Raw genomic sequence first — 19,104 nt, 5'->3', positions numbered from 1 at the left:
TGGAGTGGTTCCTTTCTACAGGCTGAGAAGTTTGTTAGTGAATTGAATCAAAATTCCTGGGGCATCAATTTTACAATGCATTACTCTACTGATGTAATCCAGTTTCTAGATCTGGAAATTTCCAGATCGGACCTTGGACATATCAGTACAAAAAACTTTTTTCTTTAAAAAGGTGGATATTAATAGTTTTTTGAATTATGAAAGTGCACATTACCCCAGTTGGCTCCGTGGTGTCCCCTATGGCAAGTACCTGCGCATTAGAAAGAACTGCACCTCTGATGTCAGTTTTGATGCGCAGGCCACTGTCCTTAGGGGCCGCTTTCAAGAAAAGGGTTATCCTAAGAAATTGTTGTCGGATGCTTATAATAAAGTAAGAAGTAAAACCCAATTGGAATTAGTTACCCCAAAATCACCATCCATCAATAATAAATCTTCTACGAATACATTTAATCATAAATATAATTTCATTACTAATTTTAATAATGAACCCACCAACATTAGGAAAATATTATCAAAACATTGGCCCATTTTGTGCAGTGATCCGATATTAAAGGACCTTCTCCCCACCACTCCTAAAATTACGTTTAGAAGATCATGCAACTTACATAATTTGATTGCTCCAGGTAGACTCAGGTCTAGTTCTAAGGACGTAGTTCAGACGCCATCTAAGTGCTCTCCATGCGGTAGGTTGCGTTGTCTATGCTGCGATCTTATCAAACCCACAACCTCTTTTAAATTGGCACAGACACAAATGGATTATAAAGTTAGGCAATCTCACTTGTGACACCAGTTTTGCTATATACTTATTATCTTGCCAGTGCGGTTTACAATACGGGGGCCGCACTGTACAAACAGTGCGTGCACGTATGAACCGACACAGATGGAACATGAGACACGGCTACATGCTGCATAGCATATCAAAGCATTTTTCTTTAAAGCACAATAATTGTATTGATTCTTTAAATTTTATTATTTTGGAATCTCTTCCTATAAGCTATTCAAATAGGTTTCAATGTTTGATTAACCGGGAAAGCTTTTGGATCCATAAGTTAGCTACTTTATTTCCGTATGGTTTAAATGAGACAATTGAAAATGCTAATCTTGTTTTTATATTATTATACTTTTATTATAATCTAATTTAATTTATTTTATCTCACTTTATTATTTTGTATCTATGATTGGTGCAGTGAATACCCCTGTCTGATGTTCATCAATGACTTTCCAAGTGTGAATTGGTGCCTATGGAGGGTGTATCCTCCACAAACACTGTGTGGTTCATAGCTGGAGCCTGACACGCCCGGTGGAATTAATATGCTCAGTCTTATTTAGGTCCTATTTCACATTGTGCGTTTTTTTCTTTCTTTTTGTATTGATTTGGTCTTTTAAGGATAATCGGTTATGTTCGTCTTTTGCATTTATAACATGTTCTGATTAGTACTGCGCTCTTTATTTACATTTTATATATAGATTGCACTTTATGGGTTAACTCTGTGTGGGTATAAAAACCCTCAACAACTGTTGTATGTGAAGCCTGATGAAGCCGCGCATGCGGTGAAATGCGTTGCTATTAAACCTCCATTCCTTCACCTGGGCTTTGTTCATTTCTCCGTGGTCAGCGCCGAAAATCCTGGTCTTCTGAAGTCCTGTATTTATTCCACGCGCTATTAGAGGCGGGTCCCGGCTTCACTATGACGCCGGGCCCGCCGCGATATGATGCGGGGTCACCGTGTGACACCGCGTTATATCGCAGGACCGGGACCCAGGACGTACCCATACGTCCTGGGTCCTTAAGAGGTTAAGGGGTTAAAAGGGGTCTGGATGCAGCCAAAAGTACACACCTGCTGTGGTTGTAGACAAATTCTGTTTTAAGCGATGTGGAGCGTATTGTCCTCCCCTCATATACGCACTAAGTATGTCAGGCAGAGGTGTGCCAGGACATGAACAGAGGAGTGGCAGAGGCCTAAATTCATCTGGCAGAGGTCGCAGCAGTCTAGGGGCGAGTGGCATCAGGTGTTGCAGCGAGAGGTCTGAGCTCCCGGTATGAGCTAGCGGTCATGTCTCGACCAGTAACCCATCTGCCCTCATCGTTTGGTTAACACGGTCATCCACTTCATCACAAGTGACATCTGACACCTCCAGTCAACAGTGGGTGGGTTCCTTAGACACAACCCTCAGTTTGCATAGCCTGTGAGCAGGCCCTGTCCTCCCATTGCCTCTGCCCTATGCTGTTCCCTCTCCCACAGAAGTATCTTATGCTGTTGGTTCAGCTCCACTATTTAGTGAGGACGAGCTACTAAAGGACAGTCAGCAGCCAAGAAGTGGAGGAGACATCCGCTGCTTCCTCCGCTAGGCGGGCATGTAGTGATGAGGAGAGTGGCGTGGGAGGTGGTGCTGCGAGCATTCGGGCTTCTGAAGCAGACACTGTTGAGGAACCTGAGGAGGACATCAGTGACGTGCAGACACAACCAGGGCCAGTTTTAGGCTTAGCGTGGCACTGGGCAAAATCAAAAGTGGGGCCCCAAAAGTCGTAATAGTGCACTAACCAGATTTGCTAATTTTTATTCACTTCAAATACAATAAAAAAATAACTAAAAAGCTATTGAAAAGACCCTTCAAAACAAAAATGTTGCCGATGAAAACTACAAATCACAGTGCAAAATCATACATCCCCATATACAGTTAAAAAAAAAAAAAAGTTATAGGTATCAGAATAGTACAATTTTATATTTTTGTATAGTTCCACAACATTAGGTTGGCAGTATAGCTCCCCCACATTTGGTTAGCATTATAGTTCCCCAACTTTAGGTTTGCAGCATAGTTCCCCCACATTAGGGGCAGTATAATTCCCCCAAATTAGGTTGGCGGTATAGTTCCCCCACATTAGGTAGGCAGTTTAGTTCCCCCACATTAGGTAGGCAGTATAGTTCCCCCACATTAGGTTGTAGTTCCCCCACATTAGGTTGGCAGTATAGTTCCTCCACATTAGATTGTAGTTCCCCACATTAGGTAGGCAGTATAGCTCCTCCACATTAGGTTGGCAGTATTTTCCCCCACATTAGGTTGGCAGTACAGTTCCCCCACATTAGGTTGGCAGTATAGCTCCCCCACATTAGGTTGGCGGTATAGTTCCCCCACATTAGGTTGGTAGTATAGCACCCCCACATTAGGTTGGCAGTATAGTTACCCCACATTAGGCAGGCAGTATAGTTCCCTCATATTAGGTTGTAGTTTCCCCACATTAGGTAGGCAGTATAGTTCCCCCACATTAGGTTGTAGCTACCACACATTAGGTAGGCAGTATATTTACCCCACATTAGGTAGGCAGTATAGTTCCACCACATTAGGTAGGCAGTATGTTCCCCCACATTAAGTAGGCAGTATGTTCCTCCACATTAGGTTGTAGTTCCCCCACATTAGGTTGTAGTTCCCCCACATTAGGTTGGCAGTATAGTTTCCCCACTTTAGGTAGGCAGTATAGTTCCCCTACATTAGGTAGGCAGTATGTTCCCCCATATTTGGTTGGCAGTATAGTTTCCTCACATTAGGTTGTAGTTCCCCCAGATTAGGTTTGCAGTATAGTTCCCTCACATTAGGTTGGCAGTATAGTCCCCCACATTAGGTTGGCAGTATAGTTCCCCCACAGACATACAGCTTTCAGCCATATATAGTGTATGGCTGGAGGCTGTATGTCTGTGTACTGCCCCACTTCAGTGCTCCAACCACCGCTCCTCCGGTCAGGGGTCATGATCTACTGTTATGGCCTATAGGCCATAGCGGTAGGTCCCGGGACCAGAGGAGCAGTGGTCGGAGCACCGAAGATGACATGCTGGTAACCTACCATGCCGGCCAGCGCATGTCCTCCTCGATGCTCCGATGCTCTGCTTATCCATTCCTATGGGCGCATGCACGGGAAGTCCCTGCATGCGCTTTCTCCAGGTGGCCCCTGCATTTTTAAAGGTAACACGGGGCCACAGAAAGGTGACAGGGACAGCCTTGTGTCCCGGTAAGATCTTTCGGGTCACAGGGATGTCCCGAATGTTACAGGGGGCCCCGTGCGGCAGCAGCTGAGCCAGCAAGGTGGTAGCATGGTTGTCAGTCAGCATGGTAGCAGAAGTGGCCCTGCGTCAAACTATGCAGCGTCACCATAAAGCGGCCTAGGAGAACCGTGGCTCCAATGTGGTGGTCCCACCTGCTTCATCACCCAGTGGCATGCCGCTATCTATTTCAGCTAGCCAAAGCTCCACCACCTCAGCTGAATGGAGCTGTGTGTCATATCCATCTTCTGTCGCTCCAGTTGCTCCTGCTCCTCCTACTTCGAGTCAGTCATTCCAGCAGCAATTTATTGGCGAAGCCATGTCCAAGAGACGACAGTATGTGCCCACTCATCCAACGGCGCAGAAGCTGAATGTGCTCCTGTCCAAGTTGCTGGTGCTGCAGTCCCTAACTTTTCAAATGGTGGACTCTGCACCTATCAGAGAACTGATGGCTTGTGCTGAGCCGAAGTGGAGAGCCCCAAGCCGTCATTATTTGCGAAGAAGGCAGTACCAGCCCTGCACAATTTTGTGGAACAGAAGGTGGGCCAGTCCTTGAGCCTGTCGGTGTGTACCAAAGTGCACGGCAGCGCCAACGTGTAGAGCTGTAACTAGGGTCAGGGACAATACATGTCCTTAACGGCCCAAAGGGTGAATGTGGTTCCTGCACAGCCACAACAGCAACTTGGACGGGTCACGACGCTCCAGCCTCTACGCTATCAGGCCGTTGGTCTTGTGACAGCTTGCGACTCCGCCTCCTCCACTGTGTACTCAGCCTTCACTGCACAGACAAGTCTCAGTGCCCCTCCAGCTTACCATGTGTGCAGGGCACAGCAGTGTCGCGCTGTTCTTCCCATGATTTGCCTTGGCGAACCGAGTCACACAGGGGAGAAACTGTTAAAAGTCATTCATCAAGAAATCGAATCCTGGCTTACTCCAAGAAAACTGGAAATGGGAACCATGGTGACCAACAACGGGAAGAACATCTTGTCTGCGCTGCGACAAGGAAGCCTGTGACATGCACCTTGCATGGCACATATGTTCAATCTGGTTGTCAAGCGGTTCCTGAAGTGTTTCCCCATCTGCAAGACACCCTAACCATGGGAAGGAAACTTTGCATGCACTTCATCCACTCGTACACTGAAAGCTCACCCTCCTTGAACTGCAGCGTTAGAGCAGTATCCCCCAACATAGTCTGATTTGCGATGTTGCCACACGGAAATTCCAGCCTCCATATGTTGGACCGACTATATAAAGAGAGAAAAGCCATCACCGATTTCTTGATGATCCAAGCATTATTAGTTAATCACAAGGATTACAAGATGAACAACGTAATTTCACTGCTTTATCTACTACAACACATGTTGCAAATGAAGGCTGGTCAGGGCACTGGAGACGTGGCGCCTACCTCTCACGACCACATGAGCCCTGTGGGGGATCGGACTGGAGGAGGAGGAGGAGAAGGAGGAAGAGGCACACAGTGGAGTACAGTTTAAGCTTCGCAAGTTGGGTGGTCTTTCTAGTCATCTGACAGGAAAGGAGGAGCAGGAGCAGCTAGAGGAGCTAGAGAGTTATGAGGAAGGCAAGACAGAGGACCCAGACACACCGTGGCAGTATGCAGTGGAGATGGAGGCAGGGAGTACCTCTGAGTCACTTGCACAAATGGCATGATGCATGCTCACTTGCTTGCTTAGTGACCATCTAATTGTCACCGTTCATCAGTGGGATGACTTCTGGCTGTCCACCTTATTGGACCCTCACTACCAGAACAAAATGGGGGCCTTTTATACACCCACCCAAAGGGAGGACAAACTGACCTACTTCAGAGACATCCTACATAGTCAGTTGGCCAATGCCTATCTGCATCATCGTCCATCCTCTCACAGGTCTGACTCGGGGGGCCCTCTGCGCTCATGTTCCACTGCCATGGCTGCTGGGGTGGGGTGGAAGGAGCAGTACCAGCTCCATCAGCAGCTGCCTGAGTCTACAGTCGCTGATGAGTAGCTTTTTTCACCTGCATAGTGAAGCAACTCATCAGCAGCAGGTAGACCTGGAGGAGGACCCGAACCAGCAGGTGGTGGAATACCTTGACATGACCATGCCAACACACCTTGAAGAACCTCTGTACTTCTGGGCAGAAAAACTTGATTTGTGGGCACAACTAGCAGAGTTTGCCCTAGAAAAGCTGTCCTGCCCGTCCAGTAGTGTGCCATCAGAGCGGGTGTTTAGTGCGGTGGGGCCGTAGTAACCCCAAGGAGAACTCGTCTGTCCACGAAAAATGTGGAGAGATTGACCTTTGTGATGATGAATCAGGCATAGATCAACAAGGATTTCCACCCACCAATGCCTGATGCATCAGAGTAAATTGACCATGGTGCCACACCAACAAATTTGGATAGTGCTAAACATATTTAAGGTGCTGCTCCCCAGATACAGACATTCCTCAGCATCAGACCACAAGTAAGTATTGAGGATATGCATTAGCTAAAAAGGGCTGCCCCACATAGGAACCTCTCCCTATTTCCCCCTACAAACACTGCAATTTCCTAGTTTTTTTTTAGATGGAAATAGAGAGAGTTTCCTGTGCGGGGCCACCCATTTTAGGGTGTGTAACACTTGCCAAGAAGGAAATTAACAGGGCGAGAGTATGGCGAGAGTACTGGGGAAGTTTTTACCCCCACCTGTTACAATGGACAATACGTTGATTCCTTCCATCTTTTCGAGGAAAGTTTTACTTGGTTTAAAAAGGGGGGGGGGGGGGGGGGGCACCGCACAGGAACCAATTCCTATTTTCATCTAAAAACCCTGGGAAATGGCAGTGTTTGTAGGTGGAAATATGGAGAGGTTCCTGTGTGGGGCTGACATTTTTAGAGCGAGTAACACTTGCCAGGAAGGGATTTAATTATGCAAGAGTAGGGCTTTACAGGGTAAGTTTCATTCAGCCACTATATCCTGCCGCCAACTCCAGACTGTGTCATTCAGCCACTATGTGGTCTCCTCATGCTGCCGCCAACTCCAGGCTGTGTTATACAGCCACTATATGTTCTCTTCATGCTAATGCAAACTCCAGGCTCTGTCATTCAGCAACTATATGTTCTCATCATGCTGCCGCCACCTCCACACTGTTTCATTCGGCCACTATATGGTCTCGAAATGCTGGTGCCGACTCCAGGCTGTGTCATTCAGACACTGTATGTTCTCCTTATGCTGCTGCCACCTCCACGCTGTATCATTCCGCCACTATATGGTCTCCTAAGGCTTCTGCCACCTCCGTGCTGTGTCATTCAGCCACTATATGTTCTCATTCTGCCGCCAACTCCAGGCTGTTTCATCCAGCCACTATATGCTGCTGCCATCTCCAGGCTGTATCATTTAGCCACTATGGGGTCTCCTCATGCTGCCACCAACTCCACGCTGTGTCATTCAGCCACTGTATGGTCTCCTCATGCTGCCGCCACCTCCACACTGTGTCATTCAGCCACTATATGGTCTCCTCATGTTTCCGCCACCTCCAGGCTGTGTCATTCAACCACTACATGGTTTCCTTATGCTATTGCCACCTCCAGGCTGTGTCATTCAGGAACTATATGTTCTCCTCATGCTGCCACAAACTCCAGGCTGTGTCATTCAGCCACTATATGCTGCTGCCATGTCCAGGCTGCGTCATTTAGCCACAATATGTTGTCCTCATGCTGCCGCCACCTCCACGTTGTGTCATTCAGCCGCTATATGGTCTCCTCATGCTGCTGAAAACTCCAGGCTGTGTCATTCAACCACTACATGGTCTCCTTATGCTATTGCCACCTCCAGGCTGTGTCATTCAGGAACTATATGTCCTCCTCATGCTGCCACAAACTCCAGGCTGTGTCATTCAGCCACTATATGCTGCCGCCAACTCCAGGCTGTGTCATTCAGCCACTATGTGGTCTCCTCATGCTGCTGCCAACTGCTTGCTGTGTTATTCAGCCACTATATTTTCTCCTCATGCTGCCGCAAATGCCAGGTTGTGTCATTCAGCTACTATATGGTAATTTCATGCTGCCGCCAGCTCGACGCTGTGTCAGCCACTACATGGTCTCCCTATGCTTCTGCCACCTCCAGGCTGTATCATTCAGTCACTATATGTTCTCCTTATGCTGCCACAAACTCCAGGCTGTGTCATTCAGCCACTATATGCTACCGAAATCTCCAGGCTGTGTCATTCAGCTACTATATGGTTTCTTCCTGCTGCTGCCAACTCCAAGCTGTGTCATTCAGCCACTATGTGTTCTCCTCATGCTGCCGCCACCTCCACGCTGTGTCAGCAACTGTATGGTCTCCCTATGCTTCTGCCACCTCCAGGCTGTGTCATTCAGCCACTATATGTTCTCCTTATGCTGCCACAAACTCCAGGCTGTGTCATTTAGCCACGATATGCTGCCGCCAAATCCAGGCTGTGTCATTCAGCCACTATGTGTTCTCCTCATGCTGCCGCCAACTTCACGCTGTGTCATTCAGCCACTATATGTTCTCCTCATGCTGCCGCAAACTCCAAGCTGTGTCGTTCAGCCACTATATGTTGTCCTCATGCTGCCGCCACCTCCACATTGTGTCATTCAGCCACTATATGGTCTCCTCATGCTGCCGCCAACTCCAGGCTGTGTCATTCAACCACTACATGGTCTCCTTATGCTATTGCCACCTCCAGGCTGTGTCATTCAGGAACTATATGTTCTCCTCATGCTGCCACAAACTCCAGGCTGTGTCATTCAGCCACTATATGCTGCCGCCAACTCCAGGCTGTGTCATTCAGCCACTATGTCGTCTCCTCATGCTGCTGCCAACTGCTTGCTGTGTTGTTCAGCCACTATATTTTCTCCTCATGCTGCCGCAAACGCCAGGTTGTGTCATTCAGCTACTATATGGTAATTTCATGCTGCCGCCAGCTCCACGCTGTGTCAGCCACTTCATGGTCTCCCTATGCTTCCGTCACCTTCACGCTGTGTCATTCAGACACTATATGTTCTCCTTATGCTGCCACAAATTCCAGGCTGTGTCATTCAGCCACTATATGTTCTCTTCCTGCTGCTGCCAACTCCAGGCTGTGTCATTCGGCCACTATGTGTTCTCCTCATGCTGCCGCCACCTCCACGCTGTGTCAGCCACTGTATGGTCTCCCTATACTTCTGCCACCTCCAGGTTGTGTCATTCAGCCACTATATGTTCTCCTTATGCTGCCACAAACTCCAGGCTGTGTCATTCAGCCACTATATGTTCTCCTCATGCTGCCGCAACCTGCATGCTGTGTCATTTAGCCACTATATGGTCTCGAAATGCTGGTGCCGACTCCAGGCTGTGTCATTGAGCCACTATATGTTCTCCTCATGCTGCCGCCACCTCTACGCTGTGTCATTCAGCCACTATATAGTCTTCTCATGCTGGCGCCAACTCCACGCTGTGTCATTCAGCCACTATATGGTCTCCTCATGCTGCTTCCACCTCCACGCCGTGTCATTCCGCCACTATATGGTCTCCTAATGCTTCTGCCACATCCATGCTGTGTCACTCAGCCACTATATGTTCATCTTATTCTGCCGCCAACTGCAGGCCGTTTCATCCAGCCACTATATGCTGCTGCCATCTCCAGGCTGTGTCAATTAGCCACTATGTGGTCTCTTCATGCTGCCGCCAACTCCACGCTGTGTCATTCAGCCACTGTATGGTCTCCTCATGCTGCCATCACCTCCACACTGTGTCATTCAGCCACCATATGGTCTCCTCATGTTTCCACCACCTCCAGGCTGTGTCATTCAGCCACTATATGCTGCTGCCATCTCCAGGCTGTGTCATTTAGCCACAATATATTCTCCTCAAGCTGCCGCCACCTCCACGCTGTGTCCTTCAGCCACTATATGGTTTCCTCATGCTGCCGCCAACTCCAGGCTGTGTCATTCAACCACTATAGGGTCTCCTCATGCTTTTGCCACCTCCAGGCTGTGTCATTCAGGAACTATATGTTCTCCTCATGATGCTGCCAACTACAGGCTGTGTTATTCAGTCACTATATTTTCTCCTTATTCTACCGCAAACTCCAGGCTTTGTCATTCAGCCACTATATGGTAATTTCATGCTGCCGCCACCTCCACGCTGTGTCAGCCACTATATGGTCTCCCTATGCTTTTGCCACCTCCAGGCTGTGTCATTCAGCCACTATATGTTCTCCTTATGCTGCCACAAACTCTAGGCTGTGTCATTCAGCCACTATATGCTACCGAAAACTCCAGGCTGTGTCATTCAGCCACTATATGGTCTCTTCATCCTGCTGCCAACTCCGGGCTTTGTCATTCAGCCACTATATGTTCTCCTCATGCTACCGCCACCTCCACGCTGTGTCAGCCACTATATGGTCTCCCTATGCTTCTGCCACCTTCAGGCTGTGTCATTCAGCCACTATATGTTCTCCTTATGCTGCCACAAACTCCAGGCTGTGTTATTTAGCCACTATATGCTGCCGCCAAATCCAGGCTGTGTCATTCAGCCACTATGTGGTCTCCTCATGCTGCCGCCAACTCCACGCTGTGTCATTCAGCCATTATATGTTCTCCTAATGCTGCCGCAAACTCCAGGCTGTGTCATTCAGCCACTATATGGTAACCTCATGCTGCCGCCACCTCCACGCTGTGTTATTCAGCCAATATCTGGTCTCCCTATGCTTCTGCCCCTCCAGGCTGTGTCATTCAGCCACTATATGTTCTCCTTATGCTGCCGCCAACTCCAGGCTGTGTCATTCAGCCACTATATGGTCTCTTCATGCTGCTGCCAACTCCAGGCTGTGTCATTCAGTCACTATATGTTCTCCGCATGCTGCCACCACCTCCACGCTGTGTCAGCCACTATATGGTCTCCCTATGCTTCTGCCACCTCCAGGCTGTGTCATTCAGCCACTATATGTTCTCCTTATGCTGCCACAAACTCCAGGCTGTGTTATTTAGCCACTATATGCTGCCGCCAAATCCAGGCTGTGTCATGCAGCCACTATGTGGTCTCCTCATGCTGCCGCCAACTCCACGCTGTGTCATTCAGCCATTATATGTTCTCCTCATGCTGCTGCAAACTCCAGGCTGTGTCATTCAGCCACTATATGGTAGCCTCATGCTGCCGCCACCTCCACGCTGTGTTATTCAGCCACTATCTGGTCTCCCTATGCTTCTGCCACCTCCAGGGTGTGTCATTCAGCCACTAAATGTTCTCCTTATGCTGCCGCCAACTCCCGGCTGTGTCATTCAGCCACTATATGGTCTCTTCATGCTGCTGCCAACTCCAGGCTGTGTCATTCAGCCACTATATGCTCTCCTCATGCTGCCGCCACCTCCACGCTATGTCATTCAGCCACTTTATGGTCTCCTCATGCTGCTGCCAACTCCAGGCTGTGTCACTGTGCCACTATATGGTCTCCTCTTGCTGCCGCCACCTCCACTCTGTCATTCAACCACCATAGGGTCTCCTCATGCTTCGGTTACATTCAGGCTATGTCATTCAGCCACTATATGTTCTCCTTATGCTTCCGCAAACTCCAGGAAGTGTCATTCAGCCACAATATGCTGTCGCCAACTCCAGGCTGTGTCATTCAGCCACTATGTGATCTCCGTATGCTTTCGCCACCTCCAGGCTGTGTCATTCAGGAACTATATGTTCTCCTCATGCTGCCACAAACTCCAGACTGTGTCATTCAGCCACTATATGGTAATTTCATGCTGCCGCCACCTCCACGCTGTGTCAGCCACTATATGGTCTCCCTATGCTTTTGCCACCTCCAGGCTGTGTCATTCAGCCACTATATGCTCTCCTTATGCTGCCACAAACTCCAGGCTATGTCATTCAGCCACTATATGCTACCGAAAACTCCAGGCTGTGTCATTCAGCCACTATATGGTTTCTTCATGCTTCTGCCACCTCCAGGCTGTGTCATTCAGCCACTATATGTTCTCCTCATGCTGCCACAAACTCCAGGCTGTGTCATTTAGCCAGTATTTGCTGCTGCCAAATCCAGGCTGTGTCATTCAGCCACTATGTGGTCTCCTCATGCTGCCGCCACCTCCACGCTGTGTTATTCAGCCACTATATGGTCTCCCTATGCTTCTGCCACTTCCAGGCTGTGTGATTCAGCCACTATATGTTCTCCTTATGCTGTCGCCAACTCCAGGCTGTGTCATTCAGCTGCTATATGGTATCTTCATGCTGCTGCCAACTCCAGACTGTGTCATTCAGCCACCATATGTTCTCCTCATGCTGCCGCCACCTCCACGCTGTGTCATTCAGCCACTTTATGGTCTCCTCATGCTGCTGCCAACTCCAGGCTGTGTCAGTGTGCCACTATATGGTCTCCTCTTGCTGCCGCCACCTCCACTCTGTGTCATTCAGCCACTATATGTTCTCCTCATGCTTCGGCTACATTCAGGCTATGTCATTCAACCACTATATGTTCTCCTCATGCTGCTGCAAACTCCAGGAAGTGTCATTCAGCCACTATATGCTGCCGCCAACTCCAGGCTGTGTCATTCAGCCACTATGTGGTTCCTTTATGCTGCCATCAACTCCAGGCTGTGTCATTCGGCCACCAAATGTTCTCCTCATGCTGGCACCAACTCCAGGCTGTGCCATGCAGCCACTATATGGTGACCTCATGCTGCCGCCACCTCCACGCTGTGTTATTCAGCCACTATATGGTCTCCTTATGCTGCTGCAAACTCCAGGCTGTGTATTCAGCCACTATATGCTGTCGCCAACTCCAGGCTGTGTCATTCAGCCACTATTTGGTCTCCTCTTATTCTAACAGTGATGTCCCTGATCTGCATGTCATACTGAATAACAGTATTATTTCACTAACCCAGCACACACAGCTAGGCAAAGTGTTTTACACCCCTTTTGAGGCTCACTGTAGGCCAGAAATTATTGTTTTGAATAGCGATTCACTGCAAATCAATTCAGACCAAAACATAATTTTTCAAAAATTTGCTCATCTCTAATAGAAATCTTTGCAAGTTTATTCAAAAGAAAAAACTGAAATATTGCATTAACATAAGTTTTCAAACCCTTTACTTTGTTGAAACACATTTGGCTGCAATGACAGCCTCCAGTCTTCTTGAATACAATGCTACAAGGTTTAAACACCTTTATTTTGGGATTTTCTGGCATTATTCTATTCAGATCCTTTCATGCTCTGTCAGGTTTAATTGGGCTTTAATCAGGGGTCTGTCAGAGCAACTCATGGACATTCACACAGTTGTCCTCAAGCCAATCCTGTGCTGTCTTGGCTGTGTGCTTAGGGTCATCGTCTAGCAAACTGTTACGCCAAGCGCTTCGGGTCCCCGCTCCTCCCCGGAGTGCTCACAGCGTTCTCTTATTCACAGCGCCCCGGTCAGACCTGCCGACCGGGTGCGCTGCGTTAATGTTCCCAGCCGGGATGCGATTTGCGATGCGGGATGCGCCCGCTCGCGATGCGCATCCCGATTCCCTTACCAGACCCGTTCCCCGTCTGTGCTGTCCCGGCGCGCGCGGACCCGCTCCTTAGGGTGCGTGCGCCGGGTCTTTGCCATTTAAAGGGCCAGTGCACCACGGATTGGCGCATCAGGTTTTAATCAGTACCTTCACCTGTGCACTTCCCTACTTATACCTCACTTCCCCTGCACTCCCTCGCCGGATCTTGTTGCCATTGTGCCAGTGAAAGCGTTTCCTTGTGTGTTCCTAGCCTGTGTTCCAGACCTCCTGCCATTGCCCCTGATTACGATCCTTGCTGCCTTCCCTGACCTTCTGCTACGTCCGACCTTGCTCTTGTCTACTCCCTTGTACCGCGCTTATCTCAGCAGTCAGAGAGGTTGAGCCGTTGCCGGTGGATACGACCTGGTTGCTACCGCCGCTGCAAGACCATCCCGCTTTGCGGCGGGCTCTGGTGAATACCAGTAGCAACTTAGAACCGGTCCACCGACACGGTCCACGCCAATCCCTCTCTGGCACAGAGGATCCACCTCCAGCCAGCCGAATCATGACATAAACCTTAGGCTATGTCTCAAATTCAGAACACTTTTACTAATAGTTTCTCTGTATTTCTCTCCATTCAGCTTTTCCTCAACCATGAGCCTAGTTGTCCTAGATGCTGATATCCCCAACTTGAGGTTGCTACCATCATTCTTCACTGTAATGGATGGTATTGGGCAGGTGATTGACATAGCCTAGTTTCCTCCAATTATTATGTTAATAATGGATAGCAAACAATTTTCAATTTTGGTTTCATCAGACCAGAGAATCATTTTATGTTACAAATATGGCCTAGAAACAAATGTGTGTGCGTAAATAAATTACACATCAAAATTTTACAAAATGTGAAAGGCAATCACCTGACAGGTGACTTCAATGAAGGTGTAAAAACATCTCAAAGATGATCAAGAGAAATTTGAGGCCCCAGATCTAAATTTCAGATCTGTGTCATAACAAAGGATCTATATACTCATGCCCAAGCATTTCTAAAATTCTATTTCTTAACATTCTTTTTATTATTATTATTTTTTTCACACACAATGCCACAACATAACAAAATGTGAAAAAAAGGGGCTAAAAACTTTCCGGATAAAGTGTTAAAGGGGTATTCCAGGCCAAAACTTTTTTTTTTTTTTCATATCAACTGGCTTCGGAAAGTTAAACAGATTTGTAGATCACTTCTATTAAAAAATCTTAATCCTTCCAATAGTTATTAGCTTCTGAAGTTGAGTTGTTGTTTTCTGTCTCACTGCTCTTTGATGACTCACATCCCGGGAGCTGTGCAGTTCCTATGGGGATATTCTCCCATCATGCACAGCTCCTGGGACGTAACATCATCATTGAGCAGTTAGACAGAAAACTTCAGAAGCTAATAACTATTGGAAGGATTAAGATTTTTTAATAGAAGTAATTTACAAATCTGTTTAACTTTCCAGAGCCAGTTGATATATATATAAAAAAAAGGTTTTGCCTGGAATACCCCTTTAATGTCTTAAACATCCCTAAAGCATCCTTAATGGGGTACACCAGTGGAAAACTATTTTTTTTAAATGAACTGGTGAGAAAATGTTAAACAGATTTGTAAATTACTTCTATTTAAAAATCTCAATCCTTTCAGTAATTATTAGCAGCTGTATGCTACAGAGGAAATTATTTTATTTTTGAATTTCTTTTTTGTCTTGTCCACAGTGCTCTCTGCTGACACCTCTGTCCATGTCAGGAACTGTCCAGAGCAGTATAGGTTTGCTATGAGGCTTTTCTCTTGCTCTGGACAGATCCTGATACAGGCATCAGGTGTCAGCAGAGAGCACTGTGGATAAGACAAAAAAGAAATTAAAAAAGAAAATAATTTCCTCTGTAGCATACAGCTGCTAATAAGTATTGGAAGGGTAAAGATTTTTTTAATAGAAGTAATCTACAAATCTGTTTACATTTCTTGCACCAGTTGATTTAAAAAAAAATGTTTTCAACCCGAGTACCCCTTTAACATCCTAATCTCATTAGGCCTTGTTTCTACAGAATTGTTCACATCACATAGGTAATAATTAACCCTATTTGAATTAGGTGAGTCCACGGCCAAAATCCTGGCTGAATCCACAACATACAAAAGTTATGCCAAATTGCACAGGAGATTTTGTACATTTTTTTTTAGAGTGAATAAAAACAACACCAGACTATGTCCTAACAACTATATACCAAAATACTTAAAAACAGGAGGAATTTTTAACAATTTTAGTTAAAAGCTGTTGTGTTATGTAACAGGAAAATCATGCTGTAGGGCTAAATATTGCTGCAAATAAAATAAAGCAAGCAAAATACTCTCTTACCTCTTGACATGATTCAATGAATTCATCCAAGGTTACAACTCCATCTTTATTTTTATCCATTTTCTAAAAAATAAATAAATGAATAAATTACTTTTTTTTTTTATTATTTAAAATGTGCGTACACTTCCAGAAAGAAATTACAGGTAGATATGTGGAAATCTCAAATGAAAGAAAATCCATATAAAAATTGGAAGCAATGCCTGTGACACATCAAACTGTAGACTATTTCAACAAAATAACAATGATATCCTTCATTTTAACATCATTTTTCTCATTCTCATATTTAAAAGGTGAATTTATGTAAAAAAATGAAAATTGACTTTGACCCCTTGCCGCAAATAGACGTTCATCAACGTCCATTTACGGCTCCCGAGGTAAGATGCGTGCTCAGCAGGTGAGTGCACATCAGCCAGTGGACCCCGGTTGCTATAAGCAACAAGGACCCACGGCTAATGCTGGACAACGCCGATTGGGCTGATGCCTGGCTTTGACCCTTTAGACACGGCAATCAAACTTGATTGCCGTGTCTAAAATGAAAGTAAATAATGCTGATTAGCTCAGCGGTGCTGTTTGGGACCGCCACAGTGAAATCGCGGCATCCCGAACAGCTTGCAGGACACGAGGAGGATCCCTACCTGCCTCCTCGCTGTCCGATCTGCGAATGACTGCTCCGTGCCTGAGATCCAGGCAGGAGCAGTCAAGTGGTGATATCACTGATCAGTGTTATGCTATTGAATAACAGTGATCAGTGTATTCAATCAATGTGTGCAATGTTATAGCCCCCTATGGGTGCTATAACATTGCAAAAAAAAAGTGTAAAAAAAAGTTCATAAAGATCACTTAACCCCTCAACTAATAAAAGTTAGAATCACCCCCCTTTTCCCATAAAAAAAACCCCAGTATAAATAAAAAAAATGTTTGTCACTTTTTATACCATAAAAAAATTTATAAAAAGTGATCAAAAAGTCCGATCAAAACAAACATGGTACCAATAAAAATGTCAGATCTTTAGACAGTGAGGAGGAAAAAACAAAAGTGCTAAAATGAAAAATCGCCAAAGAGGGTAGGGGTAAAGGTTTACAGAAAGTGTTTGGTATGCTAATCACTAAGCTCATTTGTTAAAGGGGTACTCCAGAGAAAGAAAAATATGTAAAGATTTGTAAACTATATCTATTTAAAAACCTCAAGCCTTTCAGCACTTACCAGCTTTCTGCATGATAGAGCACAAGGCACAAGGGATAACTAAGTAGCTCAGAGAACAAAACATAAAAAATTTGGGTTCATTGCGGGAAAGTTCCCCACATCTCAACCCTATGGAGAACCTATGGTCAATGCTCAAAAAGTGGGTGAATAAACACAAACACACATTAGGCAAGAATGGATTGACATCAGGTAGGATTAGGTCCAGAAGCTGATATTCAGCATGCCAGAGCATATTGCAAGGGTCAACACTATAAATATTTGCATAAACTTGATGTATTTGTGATATATTAAAAAAAATATGAACAGCTTATAATTGTACTTTAGTATACAAATGATATGTGATTAAAAGATCTAGAACCACCGAAGCCACAAACTAGTTTGCTAGCCAAAATTCAGACTCACAGTATAAATTTGTGTCAGTCTAGCCACGACGGAATATCAAGGTGAACCAGGATTGCCCTTGTACTGAACCAGATCACCATATGTAACTGCTATCACCTACCTTGTCTTTGAATTATTGGATCAGTTAGAGATTTTTCTCTAAAATTGTTTTATAATCTGGTTAGTATTTGGAAAGGGTGAACGCAAGCCAACCTTTAATACCCCCAATTGGCATTACAAAACAGTTTTCTATATATATGAAGAAATAATTTAAAGGAAAACTGTCGGCCTGTTTACCCACACTAAACCCAACACACTGGGTTACAGTATGGGTGAACAGGAGTCCAACAAGGGGTCACTTACTTAAATATGTCCAGTATGTCCTGAGATAAGTCTGGAAGGATTAAGATTTTTAAATCGAAGTAATTTACAAATTTGTTTAACTTTCTGGTACCTGTTGATTTAAAAAATAATAATAATAATGTTTTCAGGGGAGTACCCCTTTAACCTCTTAACCCCTTAAGGACCAAGCCCATTTTTACCTTAAGGACCAGGCCAATTTTATTTTTGCGTTTTAGTTTTTTCCTCCTCGCCTTCTAAAATCCATAACTCTTTTATATTTCCATCTATAGACCCATATGTTTTTTGCATGACCAATTTTACTTTGTAATGAACCCTCTCATTTTACCATAAAATGTACGGCGAACGCCAAAAACAATTTTTTTAGAGAGGAAATTTTAATGACAATTTTGCGCATTTTGGAAGATTTTGTTTTCACACTATACACTTTAAAATGACATGTGTTCATTATTCTGTGGGTCAATAAAATGAAAATGATTCCCATGGCTAGATACTTTTATATTTTTGTACCGATTAAAAAAAATCTAAGACTTTTTGTACAAAATCAGTAATCTAAAAGCGCCCTATTTTGACCACCTATAACTTTTTCATTTTTCCATATATAGGGCGGTTTGAGGGCTAATTTTTGCGCCGTCATCTGTACTTTTTATCGATACCACATTTGCATATATAAAACTTTTAGATCATTTTTTATAAATTTTTTTTAAATAAAATGTGACCAATAAGCCAGATTTTCGGACTTTTATAATTTTTTACATTTACACCATTCACCGTACGGGATAATTAACATTATACTTTTATAGTACGGACATTTACGCACACGGCGATACCAAATATGTTTATTAAAAAAATTACGCTTTTTGGGGGTAAAATGGGACAAACGGACAATTTTCATTTTATTGGGCGAGGGGATTTTTCACTTTTTTTTAAACTTTTTACTTTTACATTTTTCAACTTTTTTTTTACACTTTTTATGTCCCCATAGGGGACTATCTATAGCAATCCTTTGATTGCTAATACTGTTCAGTGCTATGAATAGGACACAGCACTTATCAGTATTATCGGTGATCTTCTGCTCTGGTCTGCTTGATCTCAGATGAGAGCAGAAGACCCCGGGAGACGGCCGGAGCCAGGTAAGGGGACCTCTGGCCGCCATGCTGGATGATCAGATCGCCGCTGCAGCGCTGCGGGCGATAGGATCATCCATTCAAAGTACCGCAGATCTGAGGGGTTAATGGCGGATATCCACGCGATTGCGGTTGTCGGCCATTACCGGCGGAACCTGCCGT

The 19,104-nt window shown here is 45.5% G+C and overlaps 1 protein-coding gene across 4 annotated transcripts in view; it reads right to left on the bottom strand.

Moving 5' to 3' along the window:
• KCNIP1 (potassium voltage-gated channel interacting protein 1) overlaps nucleotides 1-19,104 on the bottom strand; it is a 348,616-nt gene that overhangs the window by 23,863 nt on the left and 305,649 nt on the right. For all 4 annotated transcript variants that reach the window (XR_008843083.1, XM_056516527.1, XM_056516525.1 and 1 more), the window contains one exon: nucleotides 15,872-15,934. Coding sequence is in view for 3 of the 4 variants with exons in the window: in XM_056516527.1 (XP_056372502.1) it covers nucleotides 15,872-15,934 (63 nt within the window). In the remaining variant the exon portion in view is untranslated. The remainder of the gene's footprint in view (nucleotides 1-15,871; nucleotides 15,935-19,104) is intronic.

The sequence above is a fragment of the Hyla sarda genome, chromosome 4 (assembly GCF_029499605.1).
Source record: "Hyla sarda isolate aHylSar1 chromosome 4, aHylSar1.hap1, whole genome shotgun sequence".
Taxonomy (NCBI): domain Eukaryota; kingdom Metazoa; phylum Chordata; class Amphibia; order Anura; family Hylidae; genus Hyla; species Hyla sarda.
This window is presented reverse-complemented; position numbering and strand designations above follow the sequence as displayed.